Source organism: Oncorhynchus tshawytscha, linkage group LG02 (assembly GCF_018296145.1).
Source record: "Oncorhynchus tshawytscha isolate Ot180627B linkage group LG02, Otsh_v2.0, whole genome shotgun sequence".
NCBI lineage: Eukaryota > Metazoa > Chordata > Actinopteri > Salmoniformes > Salmonidae > Oncorhynchus > Oncorhynchus tshawytscha.
Window position 1 is genome coordinate 9403025 of NC_056430.1, and position 27913 is coordinate 9430937.

At 43.5% G+C, this 27913-nt stretch overlaps 2 protein-coding genes across 5 annotated transcripts; one reads left to right on the plus strand and one right to left on the minus strand.

Annotated features, from left to right (window-relative positions):
- The first annotated feature begins 811 nt into the window (after window positions 1-811).
- tespa1 (thymocyte expressed, positive selection associated 1) lies at window positions 812-15522 on the plus strand. Its single transcript, XM_042329986.1, has 11 exons — window positions 812-971; window positions 1458-1500; window positions 8623-8666; window positions 8779-8832; window positions 9496-9535; window positions 9726-9782; window positions 10081-10173; window positions 10369-10577; window positions 12530-13950; window positions 14379-14466; window positions 15036-15522. The coding sequence occupies exons 1-11, from the start codon at window positions 818-820 to the stop codon at window positions 15122-15124; spliced, it is 2292 nt and encodes a 763-aa protein (XP_042185920.1). The 5' UTR covers window positions 812-817; the 3' UTR covers window positions 15125-15522.
- On the minus strand, window positions 15504-27907 carry tarbp2 (TAR (HIV) RNA binding protein 2). Of its 4 annotated transcripts, none has more exons than XM_024404399.2 (8): window positions 27705-27907; window positions 26903-26976; window positions 21842-22085; window positions 21521-21596; window positions 18449-18566; window positions 18054-18181; window positions 17615-17810; window positions 15504-17309 (listed from the first exon to the last, which is right to left on the minus strand). In XM_024404399.2, exons 1-8 carry the CDS (start codon window positions 27755-27757, stop codon window positions 17152-17154), a joined length of 1047 nt encoding a protein of 348 aa, XP_024260167.1. In that variant the 5' UTR covers window positions 27758-27907; the 3' UTR covers window positions 15504-17151. The 4 variants fall into 4 exon arrangements, with proteins under 4 accessions (XP_024260167.1, XP_024260168.1, XP_024260164.1 ...); XM_024404400.2 differs by having other exon boundaries at window positions 26853-26976; XM_024404396.2 differs by lacking the exons at window positions 26903-26976; window positions 27705-27907 and adding exons at window positions 24788-25018; window positions 25147-26846.
- Window positions 27908-27913: the final 6 nt, after the last annotated feature.

The window sequence follows — 27913 nt, forward strand, 5'->3', positions numbered from 1 at the left end:
CAATGGAATAAGTCCCACACTTTATTGTGTTTTCCTCTATGATTTAACTAATGTGTATGTATGGCTTGTTTTATGTGTACTTGTTTTGGTCAAATTAATAAACTCTATCTAATTATAGATTGATTTGAGTGACTGTGTGTGTGGTGTCAATTATTTTTGAAATAGCAACTATTCATTCCAATCATGTGATAAATTCCTAACCACTTCCAACCAACAGTACTAGATTATTAATCCGTGAATATGTGTTCCTGCTTGAAATGCCCGAGAGGCACCAGTAGCTTCACTGAAAATGTCATTAAGCTGGTCATGGTTTGGAAATTTCTAGTATTATCAATAATAAGTCCATTAATGAAATTGTATAATACTAACTTCATTGTTTTGGGTTCTACCAGTTGATCATTATTTAAGTAGGCTATTCAATGAATTGGTGAGCTGTTGAGTGAGTGTAATGAGGTCTGTGTGTAGATGGAGTAGAGGAGTCAGGCGCAGGACAGCAGATATGAGTAAAGAAACGTACTTTACTCAACATATACAAGAAAGAGAGCCCACATAAACAGACCGCACTACATACAAACAAACATGGGGGAATAGTGGGTTAAATAATGAACAAGTAATTTGGGAATAGAAACCAGGTGTGTAAGACAAAGTCAAAACAAATGGAAAATGAAAAGTGGATCGGCGATGGCTAGAAGACCGGTGACGTCGACCGCCGCCCGAACAAGGAGAGGGACCGACTAGAGCGGAAGTCGTGACAGTGAGTTACGCATATTGTAAAACAGTGTGTCTTTTTGTTGTCCCCATGCAGCCCCCCCATCTGATGGAGAGGCCGTCTTCTACAACCAGGCGTCAGGCCTGGTTCCAGACCGGTCGCCAGTGGCCTACCCTGAAAGAACAAGATCCACAGGGACCTCCATCCACCCACCCGTCTGTTCCGCACCAGTCTGCATCAGAGGATGATGTCTTCTCAGATGGTCAGTTCTCATTTTGGTAGTTCGCTAAAGAGCTTACATTTTGAGTGACATTAAAAAAATTAAAAAATAAACGTTCCTTTATTTAACTAGGCACGTCAGTTATTTACAATGACGGCCAAACCCGGCCGACGCTGTGCCAATTGTGTGCTGACCTATGGGACTCCCAATCACGGCCGGATGTAATCCAGCCTGGATTCGAACCAGGGACTGTAGTGATGCCTCTTGCACTGAGATGCAGTGCCTTAGACCGCTGCGACATTGATGCATTACTGTATAATATCTATTTAACAACAACAGGCAGGGGGCTAAAACTCCTTAACAGCAACTGTTTAGTCTGGTATATTTGTCACAATATGTGGACGGCTGGCCTCTGCATGATGCATCATAGCTTTGCGACAGAACGGAGCAAAAAAAAATGTGCGAAGTGTTAATTTTCTTAATGCTGAATGCTCACCCAAGATTGTTCTATATCTACTGTTTCCACAGGATGCTCAGCAGGAAAGATTGAGAGCTGGCTGCTGGGCTGTGGGTGAGTGAGCATGCCGTGCAAGGTTTGACTTTGAAATGAAAAACTTCAGAGGAACTCAATAGGCAAGGATGATGCGTCAGTGGCAGCTAAAGGATGATGGAAACCGCCCACAGCGTGGGGGAAATGTAACAGATGTGAATTGTCAGTATCAAGTTGTGCTCGAAAATAGATATTTTCTGTTTAGGATATGGTTACAGGTCAATGGCATGGCCCAAAGGGGATTCTTGAGTCATTTCCCGAAACACCTTGGTTCTAGAACTAGTTGTGTTCTATTTATACTGTTGGACATTCTATTTCCAAACTTTCTTTGGTGTTGTGTTTATAGTCCCAGGTTTCCATCATATTTGGTAGAATAGTTCTGTTGATTCCTCCAGTTACGTTTAACAGAAAATAGCATCCATGTTAGCACAGAAAAGCAATTGTTGTATAACTGGATGGAAACTTAAGTATTGTGTAATTACTTATGTATTATTACCAATGATCATAGATGACTTGGTCGCGACTCTATTGGCAACATGATGTCAAGAACGCAAGTCAAATTGCTCAAGTAGTCTGAACACGACTAAAAGAACTTGTATTATTATTTTGTAGGTTTTTCAGTCGGATAAAGTGAGATAAGAAATGCTGGGGGTGTTCTTACAGCATCTGGTTAACTTCACTATCTGACAATCCGCTTGAGAGCATTTCCTCTGTAGGAAGTGAACAAACTTGTAAAAGCTGTAGCTCTGCTGGACAGACTGAGAGGATAGCTGGCTAGAGATGATCCCTGTAGGTCTGACTCTGTATAGTAAAGATACCAGTAGGTCTGGTTTGACCTGGATGTGTTTAACACAGAAGGCAAAGGTTAAACAACCATTAACAATCAATCTAACAGACAGTAGTATTTAATCATTCTGACTGCAGCTCATCACTGGGGCTAAATAGCCAGTTAGGATATATATATAACTCATTCAAGGGTTTTTCTTTATTTACTATTTCTACATTGTAGAATAATAGTGAAGACATCAGAATTATGAAATAAAACATAATCACGTAGTAACCCCAAAAAGTGTTAAACAAACATATTTTATATTCTTCAAAGTAGCCACCCTGCCTTGATGACAGCTTTGTACACTCTTGGCAATCTCTCAACCAGCTTCATGAGGAATGCTTTTCCAACAGTTTTGAAGGAGTTCTGACATGTGATTGTGGAGGCCAGGTCATCTGATGCAGCACTCCATCACTCTCCTTGGTCAAATAGCCCTTACACAGCCTAGAGGTATGTTTTGGGTCATTGTCCTGTTGAAAAACAAATGATCTTCCCACCTAGCGCAAACCAGATGGGATGATGTATCGCTGCAGAATGCTGTGGTAGCCATGCTGGTTAAGTGTGCCTTGAATTCTAAATAAATCACTGACTGTGTCACCAGCAAAGCACCATCACACCTCCTCCTCCATGCTTCACGGTGGGAACCACACATGTGGAGGTCATCCGTTCAACTACCCTGTGTCTCAAAGACATGGCAGTTGGAACCAAAAATCTCAAATTTGGACTCAGACCAAAAGACAGATTTCCACCGGTCTAATGTCCATTGCTCGTGTTTCTTGGCCCAATCAAGCCTCCTCTTATTATTGGTGTCCTTTAGTAGTGGTTTATTTTCTTCAGCAATTTGACCATGAAGGTGTGATTCACACAGTCTCCTCTTAACAGTTGATGTTGAGTCTGTTACTTGAACTCTGTGAAGCATTTATTTGGGCTGCAATCTGTTTTTGCAACTGCAATTAAAGAAACTTTCAAAGTTCTTGAAATGTTCCATATTGACTGACCTTCATGTCTTAAAGTAATGATGGACTGTCATTTCTCTTTGCTTTTTTGAGCTGTTCTTGCCATAATAAGGACTTGGTCTTTTACCAAATAGGGCTGTCTTCTGTATACCACCCCTACCTTGTCACAACACATCTGATTGGCTCAAACGCATTAAGAAGGAAAGAAATTCCACAAATTAACTTTTAACATGGCACACCTGTTAATTGAAATGCATTCCAGGTGACTACCTCATGAAGCTGGTTGAGAGAATTCCACGAGTGTGCAAAGCTGTCAAGGCAAAGGGTGTCTGCTTTGAAGAATCTCAAATATAAAATATATTTTGATTTGTTTAACACATAATTCCATATGTGTTATTTCATAGTTGATGTCTTCACTATTATTCTACAATGTAGTAAATAAAGAAAAACCCTGGAACGAGTAGGTGTGTCCAAACTTTTGACTGGTGCTGTATAAAGTAATCGGACCCCTTGACTTTTTCCTAACTGTGTTAGGTTACAGCCTTATGCTAAATTGATTAAATAGTTTTCCCCCTCATTAATCTACATACGACAAAGCAAAAACAGGATAAAACAAAAAAATAATATATGAAATATCACATTTACTTGTATTCAGACCCTTTACTCAGCGACTACAGCCTCGAGTCTTCTTGGGTATGACGCTACAAGCTTGACCTGTATTTGGGGAGTTTGTTCCATTCTTCTCTGCAGATCCTCTCAAGCTCTGTCGTGTTTGTCACATTCGTTATAAGGATCGGACCAAGGTGCAGTGTGGTATGCGTACTTTCTTATTATTTAAAGAATAAACTCTGATCAAACGAACCCAAATTTCACAATGACACGTGACGCTATACAAAAGAGTGCTGACAGGCAACTACACATAGACAAGATCCCACAAACACCAAAGGGAAATAGCTACCTAAATATGATCCCCAATCAGAGACAACAATAAACCGCTGCCTCTGATTGGGAACCCTATCAGGCCACCATAAACATACAAAACCCCTAGACAATACAAAACCCCTAGACAATCCTAAAACTAGCTTACCCACCCTAGTCACACCCTGACCTAACCAAAATATAAAGAAAACAGGGATCTCAGGTCAGAGCGTGACAGTGTTGGATGTGGAGCGTTTCTGCAGAGCTATTTTCAGGTCTCTCCAGAGATGTTAGATCGGGTTCAAGTCCGGGCTCTGGCTGGGCCATTCAAGTACATTCAGAGACTTGTCCCGAAGCCACTCCTGCATTGTCTTGGCTGTGTGCTTATGGTCGTTGTCCTGTTGGAAGGTGAACCTTAGCCCCAGTCTGAGGTCCTGAGCGCTCTGGAGAAGGTTTTCATAAAAGATTTCGTTGCTCCGCTCTCCATCTTTCTCTCGATCCTGACTAGTCTCCCAGTCCCTGCTGCGGAAAAATATCCCCACAGCATGAGGCTGCCACCACTTCGATACAATCCTGTCTCGGAGCTTTACAGACAATTTCTCGACCTCATGGCTTGGTTTTTGCTCTGACATGTACTCTCAACTGGGGAAACTTATATTGACAGGTGTGTGCCTTTCCAAATCATGTCCAGTCAATTGAATTTCCCACTGGTGAACTCCGATCAAGTTGTAGAAACATCTCAAGGATAGAAACAGGATGCACCTGAGCTCAATTTCAAGTCTCATAGCAAAGGGTCTGAATACTCATGTAAATAAGCAATAAATAAATCAATACTATATATATATATATATATACACACATTTGCTGAAATTTCTAAAATGCTGTTTTCACTTTGTCGTTCTGGGATATTGTGTGTAGATGGACGAGGGGGAAAAAAACACATTTTAGAACAAGGATGTAACAAAATGTATAAAAAGTCAAGGGGTCTGAATACTTTCCGAATGCACTGTATATCCGTCTTACAATTTTTAATAGATAGACCAATAGTGTTTTATATAAATAGTGAATAGTTAACAGGTCCCAAGATGGACCCCTGTGGAACACCTGTTATACCGTTATTCAGACTTAACCCCATCAATCAGGTGTCTGAGCTCAGGCCTATCTAACTTATTCAATAAAACAGCATGATCAACAGTATCAAAAGCTTTTGACAGGTCCACAAACAAAGCATCACATTTCATTTCATTTCATTGTTTAAAGCATTAACAAAGATCATTAACAACTGAAGTGGTTGCTGTAATAGTGCTCTGCCCAGGACTAAACCCTGATTGGATGCCCACGACTAAACCCTGATTGGTTTACATTCAAAATACATTTCTCAGATGAAGAAAAAAAAAAAAAAAAAAAAGGTGCAAAGTTGTGCATTTACCAAGGACTCTAGAATCTTAGCCAAACAAGGAAGTGGAAACTCTAGAATCTTAGCCAAACAAGGAAGTGTTGAAATGGGGTGATAAGTATGATCTCTACTATCTCCATGTGTATGGAGTGGCAGCACAAGAGATGATTTCTATAAGTTTTGAATATTTCCCGATAATAATGTTAAATGAGAAAATGGTGGGTTATTGAGCCAACAATGATGGGTGCTGCACACTTTAAGCAGACTGGGATACAATTGGTCGGTTCCTGTGGATTTGTTGTCTATTGCTACCAAAGCATCCAGGACTTGTTTTTCTGTAAATAGTCTACATTTAGCCGGGTTCCCATTACAATCTGAAAGAGTGGTTACATAATAATCAGAATTAGCCTTTTCTGATAAAAAAAAAAAAAGTTTTTACATAATGATACCTCGGTTGCTTAAAAGCTTGTCCGTCTGGGCTTAAGCTTCTGTTCCTGGCCTTGACCCAATGTAATGGTCCAGTGTGTAGCTGGTGTAGAGAGTCAGGCGCAGGACAGCAGAGATGCGTAATCGATGTACTTTACTAAAAAAAAATACATATACAAAGCAACATAGCGAGCACACAAAAACTGGGCAATAGTCACTGTCCTGGGTGATTCACCAGTAGAAACATATTGATCTGGTGTATCGGTTAAAATAAGAACAATCAGAGTTGATTTTGAAGGATCTTTAGGGTTGGGCTGTGTGGGTTTAGTCATCATCTGGGTTAGGTTTAGATTGTCTGCATTTCCCAAATCATAATTTAGGTCACCCAGGATAATAACTTCTGATTTTAGTCAAATAAAAAACAAGTTTCCTCATCGAGTGCGCAAAGGTTAGCCGGGCGAGGACAGTAGACCCCTATAACAGTTATCGATGGCATTTTTCCCCAGACAAAGGCTTAAAGATATACTGAACAAAAATATAAACACAACATTCAACAATTTCAAAGATTGTACTGAGTACACTTCATATAAAGAAATCAGCCAATTTAAATAAATAAATTAGACCCTAATTCATGGATTTCACATGACTGGGAATCCAGATATGCTTCTGTTGGTCACAGATACCTTAAAGAAAAGGGTGTGGAACAGAGAACCAGTCAGTATCTGGTGCGACCACCATTTGCCTCATGCAGCGTGACATCTCCTATGCATAGAGTTGATCAGGCTGTTTATTGTGGGCCTGTGGAATGTTGTCCTAATCTTTTCAATGGCTGTGTGAAGTTGCTGGATATTGGCAGGAATTGGAACACAACTTTGACATCAGGAAACCGCTCGCCCACACATGCGGTTGTGAGGCCGGTTGGCCATACTGTCAAATTCTCAAAAACGATGTTGGAGGGGGCTTATGGTAGAGAAAGGAAATTCTCTGGCAACAGCTCTGGTGGACATTCCTGCAGTCAGCTTGGCAATTGCACGCTCCCTAAAAACTTGAAACATCTGTGGCATTGTGTTGTATGAAACCTCTGTGCCATTGTATTGTGTTTCTGACAAAACGGCACCATGGGGCCTGGGGGCGGCACCATGGGGCCTGGGGGCGGCACCATGGGGCCTGGGGGCGGCACCATGGGGCCTGGGGGCGGCACCATGGGGCCTGGGGGCGGCACCATGGGGCCTGGGGGCGGCACCATGGGGCCTGGGGGCGGCACCATGGGGCCTGGGGGCGGCACCATGGGGCCTGGGGGCGGCAACGTCAATATGAGGAACTCTCAGAGTAACCAATGATGGAATAAAGCAAATCAAATGTTATTTTATTTGTCACATACACCGAATACAACAGGAATAAGACCAACATTGAAATGCTGAATACAACAGGAATACGACCAACAGTGAAATGCTGAATACAAGCCCTTAACCAACAATGCCGTTTTAAGAAAATACCCCAAAAAAAAAAAAAAGAAGGTAAGAGATAAGAATAACAAATAATTAAAGCGCAGCAGTAAATAACAATGTGGAGGCTATATACAGGGGGTACCGGTACAGAGTCAATGTGGAGGCTATATACAGGGGGGGTACAGAGTACAGAGTCAATGTGGAGGCTATATACAGGGGTACCGGTACAGAGTCAGTGTGGAGGCTATATACAGGGGGGGGGTACAGAGTCAATGTGGAGGTACAGAGTCAATGTCAATGTGGAGGCTATATACAGGGGTACCGGTACAGAGTCAATGTGGAGGCTATATACAGGGGTACCGGTACAGAGTCAATGTGGAGGCTATATACAGGGGTACCGGTACAGAGTCAATGTGGAGGCTATATACAGGGGGTACCGGTACAGAGTCCGGTACAGAGTCAATGTGGAGGCTATATACAGGGGTATATACAGGGGGTACAGAGTCAATGTGGAGGCTATATACAGGGGGGGTACCGGTACAATGTCGAGGTTATATACATGTGGGGCTATATCAGGGGGTACAGAGTCAATGTGGAGGCTATATACAGTACAGGGGTACTTCAATGTGCAGGGGTGTTGAGGTAATATTTACAGTGTGCAGGAGTTGAGGTAATATTTACATGGTAGAGTTATCAAAGTGACTATGCATAGATAATAACAGAGAGGAGGAGCAGCGTTCGAGGGGGGCAGGCAATGCGAATAGTCTGGGTAGCCATTTGATTGGCTGTTCAGGAGTCTTATGGCTTTGGGGTATAAACTATTTTGGATCCTCTTGGACCTAGACTTGGCGCTCCGGTATCCCTTTGCCGTGCGGTAGCAGAGAGAACAGTCTATAACTAGGGTGGCTGGAGTCTTTGAAAAATGTTTAGGGCCTTCCTCTGACTCGGCCTGATATAGAGGTCCTGGATGGCAGGAAGCTTGGCCCAGGTGATGTACTGGGCCGTACACACTACCCTCTGTAGTGCCTTGCGGGTGGATGCCGAGCAGTTGTCATACCAGGCTGTGATGTAATAATAAAGTTTTTTGTTTTGGTGTGTGTGTCTTATTTTTTTATTTGAAATTGAAACTTTATGATTAGTAACAACATGTAACCTACGTCTTCTCATTAGGCTGGAGACGGACTCAGAACACTCTAGACATAATCTGACTGTTGGTAAGTCTGACAACAAAGCCACCCGTCACTGAAATCTACTGTCAGCATGGAGCAATGATGTCATATCCTACTGGTCACAACAGAGCACTGATTTTAGTCTCCTCTCTTCCAGAGTCTCTGCTGAAATCGAAAAGTTTTGAAGATGACCTGAGTCTGGGGGCTGAGGGTGAGGATGAAAGAGAAGATAAACCTGTTGGCACACATTTACATGCAGGCGCGCAAAGACACACACACACACACACACACCGAGATAAAAACACACCATAGGAAATAATCAAAGCAGGAAATAGTTTTGTAGGAAAATTAGGAGAGCATCATGAATGTTTTGGAAACGGATGGTCTGTTTATGTGTGTTACCTTGTGAAGTCCCATTAGACCTGTTTTGTCTAGTGGAAGGCTTTCATTATTTTGTCATTTAATAAATCCAGGGTACAGGTCTGTGCAATGTTAGTGAGATAGACCGTTCTCATGGCATAGGACTGCTTCTCCACTGCTAGTACATCAACGATATGTAGTTCCACTGAAACAAAACAATAGGCTCATTGTAGCATCTAACCTTCAGCCTTCACCTCTTTAATTGAGTGTCTGACATGCTGGTGCATGTTATTTAGCTGCTGACTGACTGACTCTCCCTAAGACTGGCCCGATTTTATATAAAGCAAAGATGAGGGCGTGTCTGAAAAGAGACAAGCCATCGCTCACTGAAGTCTAGTCACAACACAAAGGGACACATGTCACAGAGGAAATGTACCAAATCTTCTGGGGGAAAACGCACACACACCAGTGTTTTCTTTTCACTCAAACGTTACATTTCTTTAATGTTTTACAGCTACAGTATTAAATGTTGAGGAAGGAGTCTCAGAACTGAGGTAAGACCATATTTAACCAGAATATGTGGTTTAATTACATAAATTCTGTCTTAAACGTCTTTCCTGTTTTAGAGGGAGGTTATAGTTTAGTCAAGTATGGTTGAAGAGATGTAAGTTGACCTGCTTTTATCTCCCAATGGTGGTGCCTGCTGGCTAAATGGTGCCTGCTGGCTAAATGGTGCCTGTGTAGCAGCTGCCCACTGCTGTTTCCGCCACCCAAACATCCTCACAGAGGAGTCACCACCAGGTCAGTGGCCACTGGCCACCCACAGTAGATCTGTCAAATGTACAAAGTACTACACATGGCAGGCTAAATTTATAGTCTGGAGTTGTTTTTTAATGAAATTTTTTTCCCCCAGCTACTAGTACATTTTAAATACAGGTACATTAAGATATGACTTCTGTTTGATACAGGCATAATAATAAATAATAGCATGCATCAACTACTATTACAAAGTTATTAGAATCTTTCTGGTTTGTTTTGTCCATTGTTTATTCTTGCCTGTCATAGGTGTTTGTCTTTGATTCCTGTTCTGTATCTGCAGTACTCCCCGCCAGAGACTGGCTCTGCCCCTTCTCCACCTGGGTCACAGTCTGGCCTCCAGTGGGCTCTCCAAAAGCACCAGTAAAGCCTCGAGGCGAGTTGGGACCAACCCACTCTCAACCTGATGTTTCACAGTCTAACAGATCCAGTACAACGTCACTGAAGAATGTTTCAACTGAAGTGCAGTCAGTAACACTCTCTCTCTCTCTCTCTCTTCCTCTATATCTCTGTCCCCATCCCCTCTCTCTTCTTCTCTCTCTGACTCATCACTTACACACACACACCCTAGTGTGTCGGAGGCCCTGCAGATGTGTGCGGAGGATGCAGAGGAGACTCTGTACCAGTTAGGGTTTGGTTGTGATGAGCCTGAGGTCACAGCCCGTATACCTATCCGCTTCATCAACTTCCCCTCCCATGCCCACGGCATCAACCTCCGCCTCTTTCTTCAGTCCCAACTGCACCGGCTCCGACAGGAGGACCCAGGACTCTCCCTGGCCAGTAAGACAAACACACACCATTGTGTGGGACTCCCACCCACACTACTGTGGTCATCACCATCATGCAACACCCACAGCCAAGATATAGATAGTGTCTGAATATGACTCAGCTATAATTTACATAATAACTGTAGTTATGTAGCACTTTTCATGCAGTTGAAACAGTTGAATCACTGAATCAAAGTGTACAATAGACAACTACATCTACAGACTGATTGTGTCTATATAACTCAGTGTAGTATACAGGGCCTTCAGAAAGTTTACACACCTCTTCACTTATTCCACCTTTTTGTTACATCCTCAATTTAAATTGAAAAATAAAAAAAATATTTCTCACCCATCTACACACAATACCCCATAATGACATCACAATACCCCATAATGACATCACAATACCCCACATAATAACAAAGTGAAAACATGTTTTTAGAAAGTTTAGCTAATTTATTGAAATTGAATTCAGAAATACAATGCCTTGCAAAGGTATTCATCCTCCTTGGCGTTTTTTCCTATTTTGTTGCGTTACAACCTGTAATTTAAATAGATTTTTACTTGGCTTTCATGTAATGGACATATACAAAATAGTCCAAATTGGTGAAGTGAAATGAAAAAAAAGGACTTAACACAATTAAAAATGGAAATGTGGTAGGTGCATATGTATTCACCCCCTCTGCTATGACGCCCCTAAATAAGATCCGGTGCTGCCAATTACCTTCACAAGTCACATAATTAGTTAGATTGCACACAGGTGGACTTCAAGTGTCACATGATCTGTCACATGATCTGTCACATGATCTGTCACATGATCTGTCACATGATCTGTCACATGATCTGTCACATGATCTGTCACATGATCTGTCACATGATCTGTCACATGATCTGTCACATGATCTGTCACATGATCTGTCACATGATCTGTCACATGATCTGTCACATGATCTGTCACATGATCTCAGTATATACTGTATACACCTGTTCTGAAAGGCCCCAGTGTCTGCTACACCACTTTTTTTTATGCACGTCCATATTTTCTGTTTTTGTCTTATTTCTTGTTTGTTTCACAATAAAACATATTGTGCAAATCAAATGATACAACCCCCCCCCCAAAAAATCTATTTTAATTCCAGGTTGTAAGGCAACAAAATAGGAAAAATGCCAAGAGGGGTGAATACCTTCGCAAGCCACTGTATCTCATTTATACTGAACAAAAAATAAACACAACATGTAACAATTTTAGTGAGTTACAGTTCATATAAAGAAATCAGTCAATTCAAATAAATTCATTAGGCCTTAATCTATGGATTTCACATGACTGGGCAGGGGCGCAGCCATGGGTGGGCCTGGGAGGGCATAGGCCCACCCACGGGGAACCGGGCCCAGCCAATCAGATTGAGTTTTCCCCACACTCCGACTTTTCTATCAACAATTCACATCTCCCATTGTTCTCTGTGTTGGGCAGCATTCCAAACAGTACAATACTCTCATTGTCCTCTGTGTTGGGCAGCATTCCAAACAGTACAATACTCTCATTGTCCTCTGTGTTGGGCAGCATTCCAAACAGTACAATACTCTCATTGTCCTCTGTGTTGGGCAGCATTCCAAACAGTACAATACTCTCATTGTCCTCTGTGTTGGGCAGCATTCCAAACAGTACAATACTCTCATTGTCCTCTGTGTTGGGCAGCATTCCAAACAGTACAAATCATTGTCCTCTGTGTTGGGCAGCATTCCAAACAGTACAATACTCTCATTGTCCTCTGTGTTGGGCAGCATTCCAAACAGTACAATACTCTCATTGTCCTCTGTGTTGGGCAGCATTCCAAACAGTACAATACTCTCATTGTCCTCTGTGTTGGGCAGCATTCCAAACAGTACAATACTCTCATTGTCCTCTGTGTTGGGCAGCATTCCAAACAAACTGTTCCTTTCTCTGAACGTGTCTTCCCCCTGCAGGCCGTTTCAGGCAGGTAGAGGTGCTGACAGCCATGGCCAACGCCTTCTACTCCCTCTACTCACACGTGTCCCGCACGCCCCTCCAGAAGCTCGCCCCTCCTGAGTTCAGCTTCTCCCCCACCGCTGACGGGCAGATTGGACGGCGCTTCATGGGAAGTGTCCGCAGCGAACCGAGGTCTCCAGTGGAACGACTCAAGGATACGGTTTCTAAGATGTGCCTGTATACTGGCTCCGGGGCTTCTGCCCGGCTGGGGTCGGACTCTGCCTGCCCCAGACCAGGACTCTCCCCCGGGCCTGGGTCGGCACCCAAGAAGAGAAGCAGCCTTCCTGACTTGGTGGGTCTGGTCCTGGAGAACACCAAAGCAGAGCCTTTATCCAGAGACATGGAGGAGGATAATCAGGATACAGGGGACAGTAATGAGACGAGTGCTGCTGTGGACACGATGGTGAGAGATAGAGAGACAGAGACACAGGGACATAGAGACAGGGAGGGGGAGCAGGGGTTGTTTTCAGATGTACAGGATATGGACACTGGGGATAGTAACACGACGTGTGCTGTGGGCACACGTATGTTCAGGGACAGAGAGACAGAGACACCGGGACAGAGAGACACAGTCAGGGACAAGGAGTTGGAGCAGGGATCGTCATCAGATGGGGATGGAGTTGATTTAGAGAGAGAGCGACACTCTGACAGAACACCCAACCTTGGGGCATCATCACTTTCAGAATCGGGTCATCAAAGAGAGCCCAGTAGTAGGAAGAAGCTGGACTTTGGTCTTAATACTCCAAGACCTACTTGTGAAGTTGGAGAAACTCCAAACACAATTCATCCCACAGGCTGGGCAACAGTAGTGGCACCGGTCGCCAAGGTTACCCATGACATCACCCGTCCTCAGATCGTTGAGTGTGTTCACCAGGCTCCGTACAGCAGTCAACTACAACAGTGGAATAGTAACACACAGGCGGTGGACATTTTGTCCTCTGAGAACGTCAGAAGATCTGACCGATCCTTCACCACATCGGACGGACTACACAAACCCAGGGAGGATGATTTATTAACTAGTAGTAACGCAGCCAAGAGTTTAGAGGTCACAGTAACTCCCATGTCTAAGGTGGAGTCTAGTTTGGGAGAAACTGGAACACGGGTTGTGTCAACGTTCGTGTCTATAGAGCTCCTTAGTTGCAGGAAGTCCCCTTGTCTCATCACTGTTACTGATGTGACACCTTCTAGTTCTTCAGACACAGATGCACCTGAGATGATTCTCCCTGCCAGTGGTGGGAGCACAGTGGAGCCTCCAGCAGCCCAGTATTATCCAGGTGTATGGAGGAACAAGAGGTACCTGAGTCCTCTGAAACCAACACCACTCCAGGGGCAGGTCTCCCACACTATTCAACAGGCCAACTCCTTTGAGCTGGAGGAGGTAAGTGACAGAACTGTTTTGGATTGACCTATATGGCGCACTGTACTCCGGTCTCTGAGTTCCTAGGGCTGATACACACATCTATCTGGTGTAGTCCATTATCCATCCTTGGCTGCCTGACTCAAATCAAATCAAACTTTGTCAAATGCGCCGAATACAACAAGTGTAGACTTCAGTGAAATGCTCACTTACAAGCCCTTAACCAACAGTGCAGTTCAAGAAGAGTTAAGAAAATATTTACCAAATAAACTAAAGTAAAAAATAATCATAAAAAGTAACACAATAAAATAACGAGGCTATATACAGGGGGTACCGAGTCAGTGTGCGGAGGAACAGGTTACTCAAGGTGATTTGTACATGTAGGTAGGGGTGAAGTGACTATGCATACTTGGGCCAGGAGTTTTTCCTGACTACCTGTTTTCCAATAGGTACAGAGCGCAGGGGAGGAAGACTTCGGACAGCAAGAAACTATAAGGTCGACATCTTTGTCCCGGTCCACTGTCAATCAAAACAAAGGTGAGTTCATAGTCTTGATATGTGGTCATAGTCAGCTGATACCTAGTGATATTAACAGTCTATATCTGCTCACTACACTCTTAGGGAAAACAAAGACCCTAAAACGGTTCCTCGACTGTCCCCAAAGGAGAATCCTTTATTATATATTTTTTTTAAAAGATTTTACGGCCAAACTAGTTGTTTTTAGAGAAAGATGACTGACTAGTGTGATTCAGAGCAGTCAAATTGCTGACTGGGACTTTGGTTTAATCTCACAGGAACACACACCCTTTTCAAATGACAGTTTTGAAGTGAATGTGGTTGATACTGTAGCTGAAATGGGCAGTGGTGTTACATTACCTGCAAATGAGTTGCTGTGTGAAGAAAGGTGTGTTCACAACTTGTACACACACTTTCTCTCGTAAGAATAATTGTTGTTCCATCGAGAACGTCAGCTAACTGGAAATGTTAAGGAAAGTATGGGCAGGTTGACCCTCCATGTTTAATTCAGGGATGTACTCTAGGCCTGTGTTAAAGCCATGAGGAGAGTATGGCTGTCTGTGTGTAGACCTGAGGTTTTCTTTCTGTAGGTCTGGTGGTTCGGGGGGACAGCATGCAATCAGACAGTAGTGGCTACGCTGATGACGACGTCGACTCCCCTGACAGAGATAAGAGCTGACGAACAGGACCCTCGGGGAAAATGGACTCCGGGAACTATTATTTACATGAGTCACACAAACATATTGAGCCACTGAAGGTACAGTCAACAGACTGTTATTGTGAATGACATCATGACCACACCCACTTCGACGTCACACTAGTGCTTCAGAGTTCAACGTTGACTTCTGTTGGTTAAACGCAACACAGATCAAGTTTCCTAACCTGATGCGCAGGCATTACCTCAACCAACGCAATGTGGTTAGCTGACATGTTTAAATACTTGTCCAGGCGTTGTAAGATCTGGCATGAGTCTTCAGTGTAGTCGGACAGGAACTCAAGTTATTTATGAATGTTAAAAAGAAATGTTTTATAAATGAAGAGAATCAGTGATTTCAATAAACATTATTAGCACTGAAACCAAGTGTTTTATTTAAAAAAGGAACTAATCAAAACCGTGATGGACCGCGTTTCAGTTCAACTATGTATTTGGGCAACACGTCCCACAATTGTCAAACATTGGAAAGGGGGAGGAAGAGAGGAGGAAGAGAGGATACCTAGTCAGTTGAACAACTGAAATGGGTCTTCCACATTTAACCCATCTAATCAGATATGATACGTTGTGTTTCTCACTCATCATGAGATGTAGCAGCGACCAATAGTCACTCTACTACAGCCAGGCACTCGCTACCAATACCAACCTCCCATATGAAACCATGAAGGCTTGGCTATCTGAACTGGTGGGAGTAAACATGAGTTCAGCCTATACCATTAGCATGTAACAGGAAGTAGAGGAGCAGATTAGTCAGCCGTTGTACAAGAGAATCCAACTTAGATGATCTACTATATTAAATGCTGCGATACAATTCCATCTCAAATTAGATGCTAGCCTGGTCCCAGATCTGTTTGTGCTTTTGGTCTACTCTATTGTCATTGTATTAACATTGCAATTCCATAAGTAGTGGGTAAGAGACCTTGAACAGACTGGCACACGGGCTAATTAGATGGTCCATTTCAGACATTACGAACAACCACAGTTGAAGGGAAGTGATATTATCAATTCATTGAGGGGCCATTGACACGGTTTTACGAGAGCAACCAGCTACTCAAAACAGCTATTAATTAACATCTAAAATTACTAATTTTCAATCACAGTAATCTATTCACAATTTCAAACAGGGTTTTGTGAAGTCTAACAAAGAAAATCAATGGTAAAGTACACAATATTAAATGTAATTCCAAAACTCAACATTTTGCATTTCAGATGTTAAGCAATCACAATTAAAAAATGTACACCTTTTAACAGTTATCAGATGACTCTTCTTAAAAAAAAAAAAGTCAATTCCTTAACACAAATGACAAGACAGACAGATGGGCTGGATCTTGTCAACTTGGCATTAAAAGTACACAAGTCTCTAATTTAAGAATTCATGTCATTAAAAGGTCCACTTTTCAATGTCCACAATTATACTTCATTCAGGCCAAGACTTCTTCAACGGGGGAGGGAGGTATTTTTGGTTGACGACAAAGTACTTACTAGCTAATGAAAAGGCAACCAAAGCCAATCATTGTAGATGTGGCAACAAATAAAACAGTCAATGAGGCTACAGTCAAACGGGGGTCGTTGTCAAAACGCCCTTTCCCTGCAGAGTATCTCTAGGCCTGTGACAGCAGAGGAGGTGGGTGACTGACCATCCAAATAAATGGTGTAGCCAATCAAGAGGACATTGAGGACTATGTGGGATATCTTCAAGGCATAGGGACAAATTATCTAGGGCTATGTGGGATATCTTCAAGGCATAGGGACAAATTATCTAGGGCTATGTGGGATATCTTCAAGGGGGCATTTAGGAATGAACAGACCAGATAGAACTACAGGGCTGTGGGGGGACAGACAAATTCCAATTCCCACATCATGGGTAATTCTGAATCAATGGTTACTTCCCTTGACCACCATTGGTTGGAAGATGCTTCTACCCTTCGAGGTGGATGTGTCACGTGATCAGGGTCTAGGTCGTTGCCATGGAGAGAGGTTGGTCTGGGAGACGGTCACTTCCCCCCAGCCATGATTTTGAGGTATTGCAGTGCATTGTGGGCTGCGCTGGCGCGGGCACCGTCCTGATTGGGTGCGAAGCCGTGGCACACCGTGATTGGCTGAGTGGATAGCTCTACCAGACACTGGCACAGACCGCTCAGACTGCGCTCCTCTGGCACAAGGAAACACACATTAGGTTCACACATCACAGACTGGTCACATTCACAAAGAGCTGGTTTAGGATCAGTTTAGCATATTTTTTTTACCATGTTCTTATTTTTGTTGGGGAGGGTTATAGGTACATTATCCATTTCCATTATGATAAAGTAGCTGCCACTAAAGAAAAAGTATATTTCTTACAGTTAAATTAATACCTTCAGTATAAAAACAGGAAAACAAAGTGGACCTACACTCCCCCCCAGACCTCCTAGCCCCCCGTATGTGAATTGGCCCCAGTGATGAGGGGATGTTATTTACCTATGTCGAGGTAGCTGACGTCAAAGCGCTGCTCCTCTGAGAGGTCGTGTAGCAGAGAGCAGAAGTCAGAGCTGGGCATGCCCAGAGGGTGGCTCCTTAGCTGCAGCATCTTCTCCCCAGCAGAGTTCCTCAGAGAGTCCCAGGTACAGCCCAGACCTTTACACTTCCCTGCCTCCACCCTGCCCCCACCCATGTTCTGACCCCCAGAGGAGACAGTGGTACCATGATTCAGACACTCGGGCAACCTCACATTCATTTTAATCAGCATTTCGCTATACCTTCAATATCTGCTAAACATGTGTATTCGACCAACAATATTTGATTTATTTATAACCGGAAAGTCTGAAAAACAGACACTTATTTGCAATGATGAACTGTCAGGAAGCGAGCACAGCAGCAATATTGCCTTAGAAAAGCCATCAACAGGTCGCTGTCTCACCATGATAAAAGTGTCGTCCTCAGGCTCAGTCTCGTGGCTGCTCCTCAGGTCTACAGGAACATCGTGGATCCTGGACAACATCTTAGCTGCGGCATTCCGCTTGGCTAGTTTCTTCGATGTGCCACTGCCTGTGGGACAGAGGCTGGATGTCAGTACGAAGACAGAATTGCTTCTTGTAAACAGTTTCCCAAACATCTCCTAAAAGTATCCCCTCAGTCACTCCATGGATTCTATTCCAGAACTTAGCACGCCCGATTTCACTTCCTGGTTAGTTGACCAATTGAATCCTGTTGCTACACAAGGACATACGATATACCTAACCTAATGGTGTAATGTAAAAAAACTAAAACAAATCCATGGCATATTGAAAAGGGCAGAACCCAAGTTAGATTTACCAATTTCAACAAATCTCTCCACCCGGCATGTCATGGTGAACTCCTTGCGGTGGGCAGGCCCCGACTCCTGGGTCACGGTGTACTCTGGCAGACGCCAGCCTTTCTGAACCACCAGCTCCTTTCAGTGAAACACACAAAGTCATGTATCCATAAAGTGGGAGATTCATTTACCTTTAAAATGTTTAGCTTCACAATTAACGCCATTATCCTCTGTAAAGCTAGGAGGGTTTGGGAAACGCGGTTCGGAGACTGACTGACACAGTATACATCTATAGCCAGGCTCCTCCAACCCAGTTCCCGGAGAGCTACCCTCCTGTAGGTTCTCACTCCAACCCAGTTCCCGGAGAGCTACCCTCCTGTAGGTTCTCACTCCAACCCCAGTTCCCGGAGAGCTACCCTCCTGTAGGTTCTCACTCCAACCCAGTTCCCGGAGAGCTACCCTCCTGTAGGTTCTCACTCCAACCCAGTTCCCGGAGAGCTACCCTCCTGTAGGTTCTCACTCCAACCCCAGTTCCCGGAGAGCTACCCTCCTGTAGGTTCTCACTCCAACCCCGTTCCCGGAGAGCTACCCTCCTGTAGGTTCTCACTCCAACCCCGTTCCCGGAGAGCTACCCTCCTGTAGGTTCTCACTCCAACCCCGTTCCCGGAGAGCTACCCTCCTGTAGGTTCTCACTCCAACCCCGTTCCCGGAGAGCTACCCTCCTGTAGGTTCTCACTCCAACCCCGTTCCCGGAGAGCTACCCTCCTGTAGGTTTTCACTCCAACCCTGTTTCCGGAGAGCTACCCTCGTACAGGTGTGTAGCGTTCCAGGAACAAGGTTGGAGTGAACCTACATGTGGGTAGCTTTCCAGGAACAGGGTTGGAAAACCCTGATCTATATATAGTGTATTGAGAAAGTATTCAGACCCCTTAACTTTTCCACAGCCGTATTCTAAAATTGATTAAATTGTCCCCCCCATCAATCTACACACAATATCCCATAATAACAAAGCCAAAACGGGTGTAGAACATTAAACTGAAATATTACATTTACATACAGTACCAGTCAGAAGTTGACAACTACTCATTCCAGGGTTTATTTGTTTTTACATTGTAGAATAATAGTGGAGACAAAACTATGAAACACATGGAATCGTGTAGTGTAAAAAATAAAGTTGAAATGTTCCAGATTGATTGACCTTCATGTCTTAAAGTAATTGACTGCCATTTCTCTTTGCTTATTTTAGCTGCTCTTGCCATAATATGGACTTGGTATTTTACCAAATAGGGCTGTCTTCTGTATACCACCCCTACCTTGTCACAACACAACTGATTGTCTCTAACACAATAATGACAGAAATTTCACAAATGCACACCTGTTAATTGAAATGCATTCCAGGTGACTACCTCGTGAAGCTGGTTGAGAGAATGCCAAGTGTGTAAAGTTGTCATCAAGGCTAGGGAGTTTTTCCTAGCCACCGTGCTTCTACACCTGCATTGCTTGCCGTTTGTGGTTTTAGACTGGGTTTCTGTACAGCACTTTGAGATATCAGCTGATGTACGAAGGGCTATATAAATACATTTGATTTGATAGCTACTTTGAATAAAATAAAATATATTTTGATTTGTTTAACACTTTTTTTGGAAACTACATGATTCCATATGTCATTTCATAGTTGTCTTCACTATTATGTGAAGACCGTCTACAATGTAGAAAATAGTAAATAAAGCAAACCTCTGGAATGAGTAGGGGTGTCCAAACTTGACTGGTACTGTAAGTATTCAGACCCTTTACTCAGCACTTTTGGCAGCGATTACAGCGTGAGTCTTCTTGGGTATGACACTACAAGCTCATACCTGTATTTGGGGAGTTTCTCCTATTTTTCTCTGCAGACCTTCAAGCCATGTCAGGTTGGATGGGGAGCGTCGCTGCACTGCTATTTTCAGGTCTCTCGAGATGTTCGATCGGGTTCAAGTCTGGTCTCTGGCGGGGCCACTCAAGGACTTGTCCCGAAGCCAGTGCTGTGTTGTCTTGCTGTGTGCTTAAGGTCGTTGTCCTGTTGGAAAGTGAACCCTTTCCACAGTCTGAGGTCCCGAGCAAGTTGTCATCAAGGATCTCTGTACTTTACTCTGTTCATCTTTCCATCGATCCTGTCTAGTCTCCCAGTCCCTGTCGCTGAAAAACATCCCCACAGCATGATGCTGCCACCACCAATGCTTCACCGTAGGGATGGTGCCAGGTTTCCTCCATTCGTGACGCTTGGCATTCAGGCCAAAGAGTTCAATCATGGTCTGAAAGTGCTTTAGGTGCCTTTTGGCAAACTCCAAGATTGGTGAGTGCTGCAGAGATAGTTGTCCTTCTGGAAGGTTCTCCCATAGGAACTCTGAAGATCTGTCACCTCCCTGACCAAGGCCCTTCTCCCCCGATTGCTCAGTTTGGCTAGGCGGCCAGCTCCATGAAGAGTCTTGGTGGCTCCAAATTTCAGCCATTTAAGAATGATGGAGGCCACTGTGTTCTTGGGGACCTTCAACGCTGTAGACATTTTTTGGTACCCTTCTCCAGATCTGTGCCTCGGAACAATCCTGTCTCGGAGCTCTATGGATAATGACCTCATGGCTTGGTTTTTGTTCTAACATGCACTGTCAACTGTGGGACCTTTATATAGACAGGTGTGTGCCTTTCCAAATCATGTCCAATCAATTGAATTTACCACAGGTGGACTCCAATTAAGTTGTCGAAACATCAAGGATGATCAATGGAAACATGATGCATCTGAGAAATGTTTAGTCTCATAGCGAAGGGTCTGAACACTAAATAAGGTATGTTTTTTTATATTTTTTAAACAGTTTTCGCTTTGTCATAATGGAGTAGTGTGTGTAGATTGATGAAAAACATGAAGTCTTACTCTAAAATGGATTAAATTAACGTAACAATGTGGAACAAGTCAAGGGGTCTGAATACTTTTTGAATGCACTGTGTACATATGTACACATTGATAGCAATAAAGCTTATTGGACTGAGTTGAAAGGGGTTCAAAATGTAGTTCTGAGAGGACTGAGTTCATCTGTAAATGAACTCCGGATGCATCTCACCTGCAGAGCTCCCACAGGGTTGCATTCTGACTGCTGAGACGTGCCGCTTCCTGAAGTCTTCATCTCTGACGGAGAACTAGGGAGGGAAAACAGCAGAGGAAAGACCTTATTTACCCCAGACTGACCAAGAGCACACAATCTATCATAATTATAAATGGTTGGCAAGGTTTTGCAACTTTACCAAAATAAGAGGCACTTGTCTACAGTGTTTTTGCGTCCTGGCTTCCAATAGATAGCCTCGCCACATTAGCCATTGAAGCCAATTATCACTGCGTTCAACTACTCATTTTCTCCGGATTCAAACGTGTATAATCCACTCACCTGTCCCCATCCAAAGGCTCTTCCGCCCCAATAAACCCTTCTCCCAATCCTTCCCCCAGCACCACTGGTCCCCCTAGTCCTCCTTTCATCATCTTCAGGGCGGCCTCTGCTGCCTTGTGTTTGGCAGCCTTCTTGCTGGGCCCCTGGCCGGTGCAGCTGATCTCTCCCACGGACACGCGGAATGTAAAGTTGGGTTGGTGCGCCTGGCCCTCGGCCTTGAGCAGGTCATACACTGGGGTGTTACCTGGAACAAAAGGATTGGTACTGTTGCAGCACAGACACTTGAGATCCTACCATGCTACTACCATAGAGATCCTATTAAAATTACTAGAAGGGTTATGTCAAACCCCCAGTTTCAGAATGCGGTGAAGATGGCAGCCATATTGGCAGCCATTTTGAATTCAGGCTGTAACAAAATGTGGAATAAATCCAGGGTGTGAATACTTTGACGGCACTAATTATAAATACAATTCATACGGGTTTTTATACCATTTCTGTACAAATAGCCTCAAATATATGTAAACAAAACCATAAATGTCCATGTTTGTTTTCTTGGAAAGCTGTGAGTGCTATGATACATTATCAGTACTTGTTGCATGTACAACTTGTCTGTCCTATCAGCAACTGATTTCAGCCAGCGTATGGCTGTGGATTGACTTGTTTGAATGGAATGTTGTTGCGGTTTATGCTAAGGTTGCTAGCAACAGCACAGAGTTAGCAAGCTAGCTTAATGGCAGCACAATCCTCTCGATGCTACTGTAGTGTCCCTCTTTTTTTGTTAGAACAAAAACATCTCAGCTTCCACAACTTCCCCAAAAGGATGAGACTAAGTGACAGCAATGAGAACAGACGAGCGCCCAGACTATTTTACATGGGAGCATCTTTAATCAATAGCCTGCATTTTAACCTGGCCAACATCTACTTAACACCAAAAGGCCGTGCACGCACTGAGACGGGGACCGTTCCCTGTCGGTTCTCCTGGAACTGGGGAGGGAGCCTGCATTCTTGGGTCTCTCCCTTTGATAGAGCATGACTGGGAACAGGAGGTGGATGTCTCAGCTATTCACAAGTGTTGGTCCCTCTGCACTGACTGCAGAGGCCCATGACTAAGCCCTCCTCTCCCTGGTGAGTAACGTGAACTTGAATTTTCCAGATGGTTGGTGTTGTAGCTCAGCGTTGTAGTTCTGCAAACAGTTGCTATAGTTCAGGTATTACATTAGCTGTATCGCGCTAACTGGCTAGCCAGGTTGCATGTCTTTTCTCCCACTCTGCACTCCAACTTAAGCTCCTCCTTTGGCAGTACGTCCAACCGGCCTCACAACCTCAGACCGTGTGTATCCACGCCAGCCCAGGACCTCCACACCCTGCTTCTTCACCTGCGGGATTGTCTGAGACCAGCCACCCGGACAGCTGACGAAACTGAGGAGCATTTCTCTTAAACAAAAGCTCTTTTGTGGGGAAAAACTCATTCTAATTGGCTGGGCCTGGCTCCGGTTCCCAATTGGGTGGGCCTAAGCAATCCAAGACCCACCCATGGACGTGCCCCTGCCCGGTAACATGATATCCATAGATTAGGGCCTAATGTATTTATTTTAATTGACTGAACTCAGTAAAATCGTTGAAATTGTTCATCTATTTTTGATGTTGTTCAATATACAATTGATCAATATAAATGTGTTGAATGCTGCATTGGATGGTATCAAGGAACAAGAGCTATAAGTCCAACAGTTTTTTTTGTACACATCCAGCTCCAAAAATTCTGTACAGCCAATGAGGACTTCAGGTTCCTATAGCCGGTTCCATTCAGAGAAGATCTTCATGGTGTTCTAGGAGTCCACTGCCCCCTCTGACCTCCAGGATGAATCTACTGGTCCAAGGCCCAGAAGACTGGAATAGGAAGTGCAACACCAAGCCCCAACAGGAAGCTGCCACTCATTGACAAATTATTTCTGTAATGCTGTTGAGTAGCAACTGGGCTGGAGAACGTGTTGGCGGACATCTTTGGCGTGAGTGTCCCTTCATATGAACCGCATTATAATAACCTGGACCAACTACCTGCATCTCAGGCTCTGCGCCCATTTAGATGCCATAGGATCAGTTCCAGGTGTGCTGTCCAGAGGTCAGAGTTAACCTGGACTGCACAGATCTGAGATGTGCCTGATTGGGATTGCACCTCGTTGAGGCATCACTTTTGTATCCAAACGCTTCACTGATCACGAGTCTCTCGGGAATCCTCGAGCCTGGTGATGGATGCTGTCAGATGTGGGGGCAACACTCATTCCCCCATTGAAGAGAGCAACTCAGCTAACGTGGAAGGACAAGAGCGAAAGCAAGTCAATTGCACGTCAGTATGCTAGTAGAGAGCACTGGATCTGGGACAAGATTATCCCACTCATTCTGGTAGGCTGTCAATCAACTGCTGCTTATTGGTGAACTACCAGAGACCTCTGGATCTCAAGGGTGATCAGCCAGTGTGAAAACATGGTCAAGCACAGCAGGACACAAAATAAAACATTAGTTAAATTAATTAGATCATGATAATTAACAGCTTTAAACCAGTGTACATTTTTTTTTATTATTATAAATTGGTCTGTTCAAACACTATGAATTTGGGATCATTTTTATATGGAATATGTACTGATAAAACAGCTATGAATAACATGGGTTTTTGGGATGTAGCGTTTGTTAAAGAGAACTTTTTTTGAAGATTTTATTCAATAAATACATTTGTGACATGTTAAGTCATAAAATAAAATCACAATTACATCAGTAACTCACTCTAATTCAATGTTAATTACATTTACATTAAGTCATTTAGCTTACACCAAGCCATTTAGCAGATGCCCTTCTCAATAGCAGATGACAATGCTGGTGACACCTTTAAGCTCTCCAAGTGGTAAAACTGAGTGCAAGTAGGGACAAAGTTTAAATTATTGTACAATTTACTTGATTTTACTGAGAGCTGGAGGAACACAGGAGCATCTGGGTGTTTTAGAATCTCTGGTGACAGTTGGGGGACAATGACATGACAGCACTGACCCATGGAGCATTGGACCAAATCTAGAGTCACCCAGAGTAATTTATTAGAGTCCATGCAGCACCGTGGCAACGGCAGGCTGTGGTCACATGCTCCTCAAACTTTGTTCAGCAGACACAGTAATGTCAGGAAGGGGGGCCCTGAAACAGACAAGGGATGAGTGTCAACCAAGATTGTACAACTTTAGTTCAAGCAATTTCAACACAAGGGAAAGCAACTTGTGAGCGTAATGGGGACGCCAACTTGTTTAAAAGACAGTTTAACTCACAGGGAATGCTTGGTAAAGAGTGGGTTTTATGCCACTCCTGCCTGATGTCCTTGGCTTCCTCAGAACCATTTCATCCCATGGGCTCTGGTCAAATCCCCTGGTCAATTTTTTTTTTTTAAATGCATAAAAAAGATTCAGGATGAATTTATAACTATGTGCAGTAATATGAGTTTACAGAAATGCTAAATGGGTGTTCTCTATGACAATATGAATAATCCTCACAGTCAAAACTCATCCGAGTCCTTGGGCCAATGCCACAACTACAGTTCTCCGTGCAAAGCAATGGAGCTGACACGTGGTGTAATGTGCAGTCTGGAAGAGCAGAGCCACCATATTGCACAAAGCGCCCTCAGCTCGATAAGCCATTTATGACGACAGGCTTCTTGGGTGCTTGCAATGTAATCTAAAATAACGTGTGTGTGTGTGTGGGAGGGGGGGGATTCATACAATGTTCTTGATAATCTGCAGCAGCAAGATCATGTTTGCGTCTCATCAATTCTAACATTAAAAACATAACTGACCAACTGTAATAAAAGTGGACTATACGACATGTTAGTTATCCAGCTTCAGATCAGTAACAAAGGAACTATGCCTACGGTGAACAGATGCTTCAGATCAGTAACTATGCCTACGGTGAACAGATACAGAGTTGGATTATTTTTAACAAAATACAGGTAAACTGCCTATCATCTCTCGTAACCTGCAGTGACTAGAGCTCCTCATTCACATGTGACACCTTGCCCATACTACCACTGCCCCCTCCTGGTCTACCATATTTCACAATGCATATTCAGAAGAGCAGAGCATGTAAGAACGTTAGGTGACAAATCTTAAATTGATGTATGCAAGTAAGTTACCATTGCTACTCTTAACGTTACTGAGATGGCTCTAGCTAGCGAGAAACAAATAAGATTACAGTAGCTGGTCAGATAGCTAGCTAACTTATTAACGTTAACAAAGTCTGACAAATCTTAAGTAACGTTAGGTAACTCATGATAGCACTAACCAATTTGGTAACGTCTTAGCTATCTATCTCAACTGGTCACTTCAAGTACTAACTTACCTTGATCGTTGAAGACATTCTTTGTGGAAGAACTTCTATCCTTTTTATGAAGTTCTGATCTCTTCGTCTGGGAATGTTCGTGAACGATAGCCAAATCACTAATGCCAAACTTGGGCAGTGACTGGGTAAACTCCAAAGTTTGAATTTCGCAGAAGACGACAGACAACCGGATGTCGTCGCACACTTCTCGGCGTGGAAGGGAGTGGTCTTTTGGGGGCGTGAAAAATGCCTATTGACTCACTGTATTGTTTGAAGATTAATGTTGGCATCTTGGCAGTTCATTTCATTAAGTTATGGAATTATTCCTCTGAAACTGACTGGCTAGCTAGCTAACAAAGAGTGCAGATAAATTATTCAAATGCATTATTTACACAATATCTTATTGCAGCACTGGTAAACCAGGGTTGACCAACTCTGACCAAAATGTCTGACCTTTATCCCATCATAAGACTGGCCATGTCCATTCTAGTACTCAAATACAGAATTCTATGGCTTCTACAGTATAAAATATATATTTGACTAGTGACCAGCAGGTACCTGTATTGATGCAGTGTTTTAATGCTACTAAATAAGCAGATGATAAACCAGTCCATTTGGTATAGTTGTAGGTAGCTAGCTAAGACAGAACAGAATGAAACCTTACCCAGACTCTGAGACAGAAGAGGAAGCATTCCTAGACCATCTCTGCCTTACCTATCCGCGTTCCATACTCCTGTAGCAGACTGATGGGTGTCTTGCCGGGGTTCACAGCCAGCATTTGCTCAATACTGAGGACAAAAAGATGGGAGAGATTAAATTGTCATTCAGCAGTTCAGAGAAACGATATGTTGTTTCTCTCTGAGGAACTATGACATGAAGTGATTGACAGGCAGGTAGACAGAAACACTTGTCTAGTTGGGAGGTTTGTTAGCCAACAGATCCAACCCACTTGCAGCTGCACGAGGGTCGAACAGCATTCTTGCATGTAATTAAGACATTTTGGAGCTGGCATGAGATATGGCTCAGGAAAACATACCTCAACCCAGGGATAAGAAACTCACTGTACCCCCGAATTGTCCCATTATCCCAACCAAGATTGAATGACTGCTTGTTTTCAACTAACACTCATTCAATCTTATTGATGTTACTGTTGGTATAATGGGACAATTTGGAGTATGCATTTCTCATCTCTGGATTGAGGTACGTTTGCCGAACTCGCACCGGCTCCGCAGTTAATATACACAGGAATGCTGTCCGACCCCAGTGCAGCTGTAAGCAAACGGGTCGGATCTGCTGGCTAGTTAGCTAACTAACTCAGACAGTTTATTGAAAAATACCCTTGCCTTGAACTACAAAATGCAATTATTAAAATGCTTGACATTGAATGGTAAATTAATCTATCGGTTTACTTTGCTACACAATTTGTGCTTAGAGGACATTTAGTTAGCTAAACTAGGTGAGATTCTGGACCGCCTAGCTAGCTACATATGGTAGCTAGCCATCGCTACACGCTTACCTGGAGCACCCAGAGTTTATCTTGCAACTGCCCGGTGTTGTCTCGTCATTCATTCCCTATCGACAGAGATGAAGCCAACAATTGCAAATCCCCCCCCACAAATACTGACACTTGATTTCATGAGCTATTTTCCAAGTCAGTGGAGGCAGCGACATGTGAAGAGACACCTCGCTCTCCCAGTCCCACCAGAAAACAGCTTCTGTTTGGCG

Bases quoted from the DNA above. Each gene is read 5' to 3' on its own strand.
- tespa1 (XM_042329986.1), top strand. From the start codon at position 818: ATGGAGAGGCCGTCTTCTACAACCAGGCGTCAGGCCTGGTTCCAGACC. The intron at 1,501-8,622 runs GTGAGTGAGCAT...TCTTCTCATTAG, and splicing joins AGCTGGCTGCTGGGCTGTGG to GCTGGAGACGGACTCAGAAC. The intron at 13,951-14,378 runs GTAAGTGACAGA...GTTTTCCAATAG, and splicing joins ACTCCTTTGAGCTGGAGGAG to GTACAGAGCGCAGGGGAGGA.
- tarbp2 (XM_024404396.2), bottom strand. From the start codon at position 24,935: ATGGACTCTAATAAATTACTCTGGGTGACTCTAGATTTGGTCCAATGC. The intron at 21,597-21,841 runs GTGAGTGGATTA...TTCCCTCCCTAG, and splicing joins GAGCCTTTGGATGGGGACAG to TTCTCCGTCAGAGATGAAGA. The intron at 18,567-21,520 runs GTGAGATGCATC...TTTCACTGAAAG, and splicing joins ACCCTGTGGGAGCTCTGCAG to GAGCTGGTGGTTCAGAAAGG.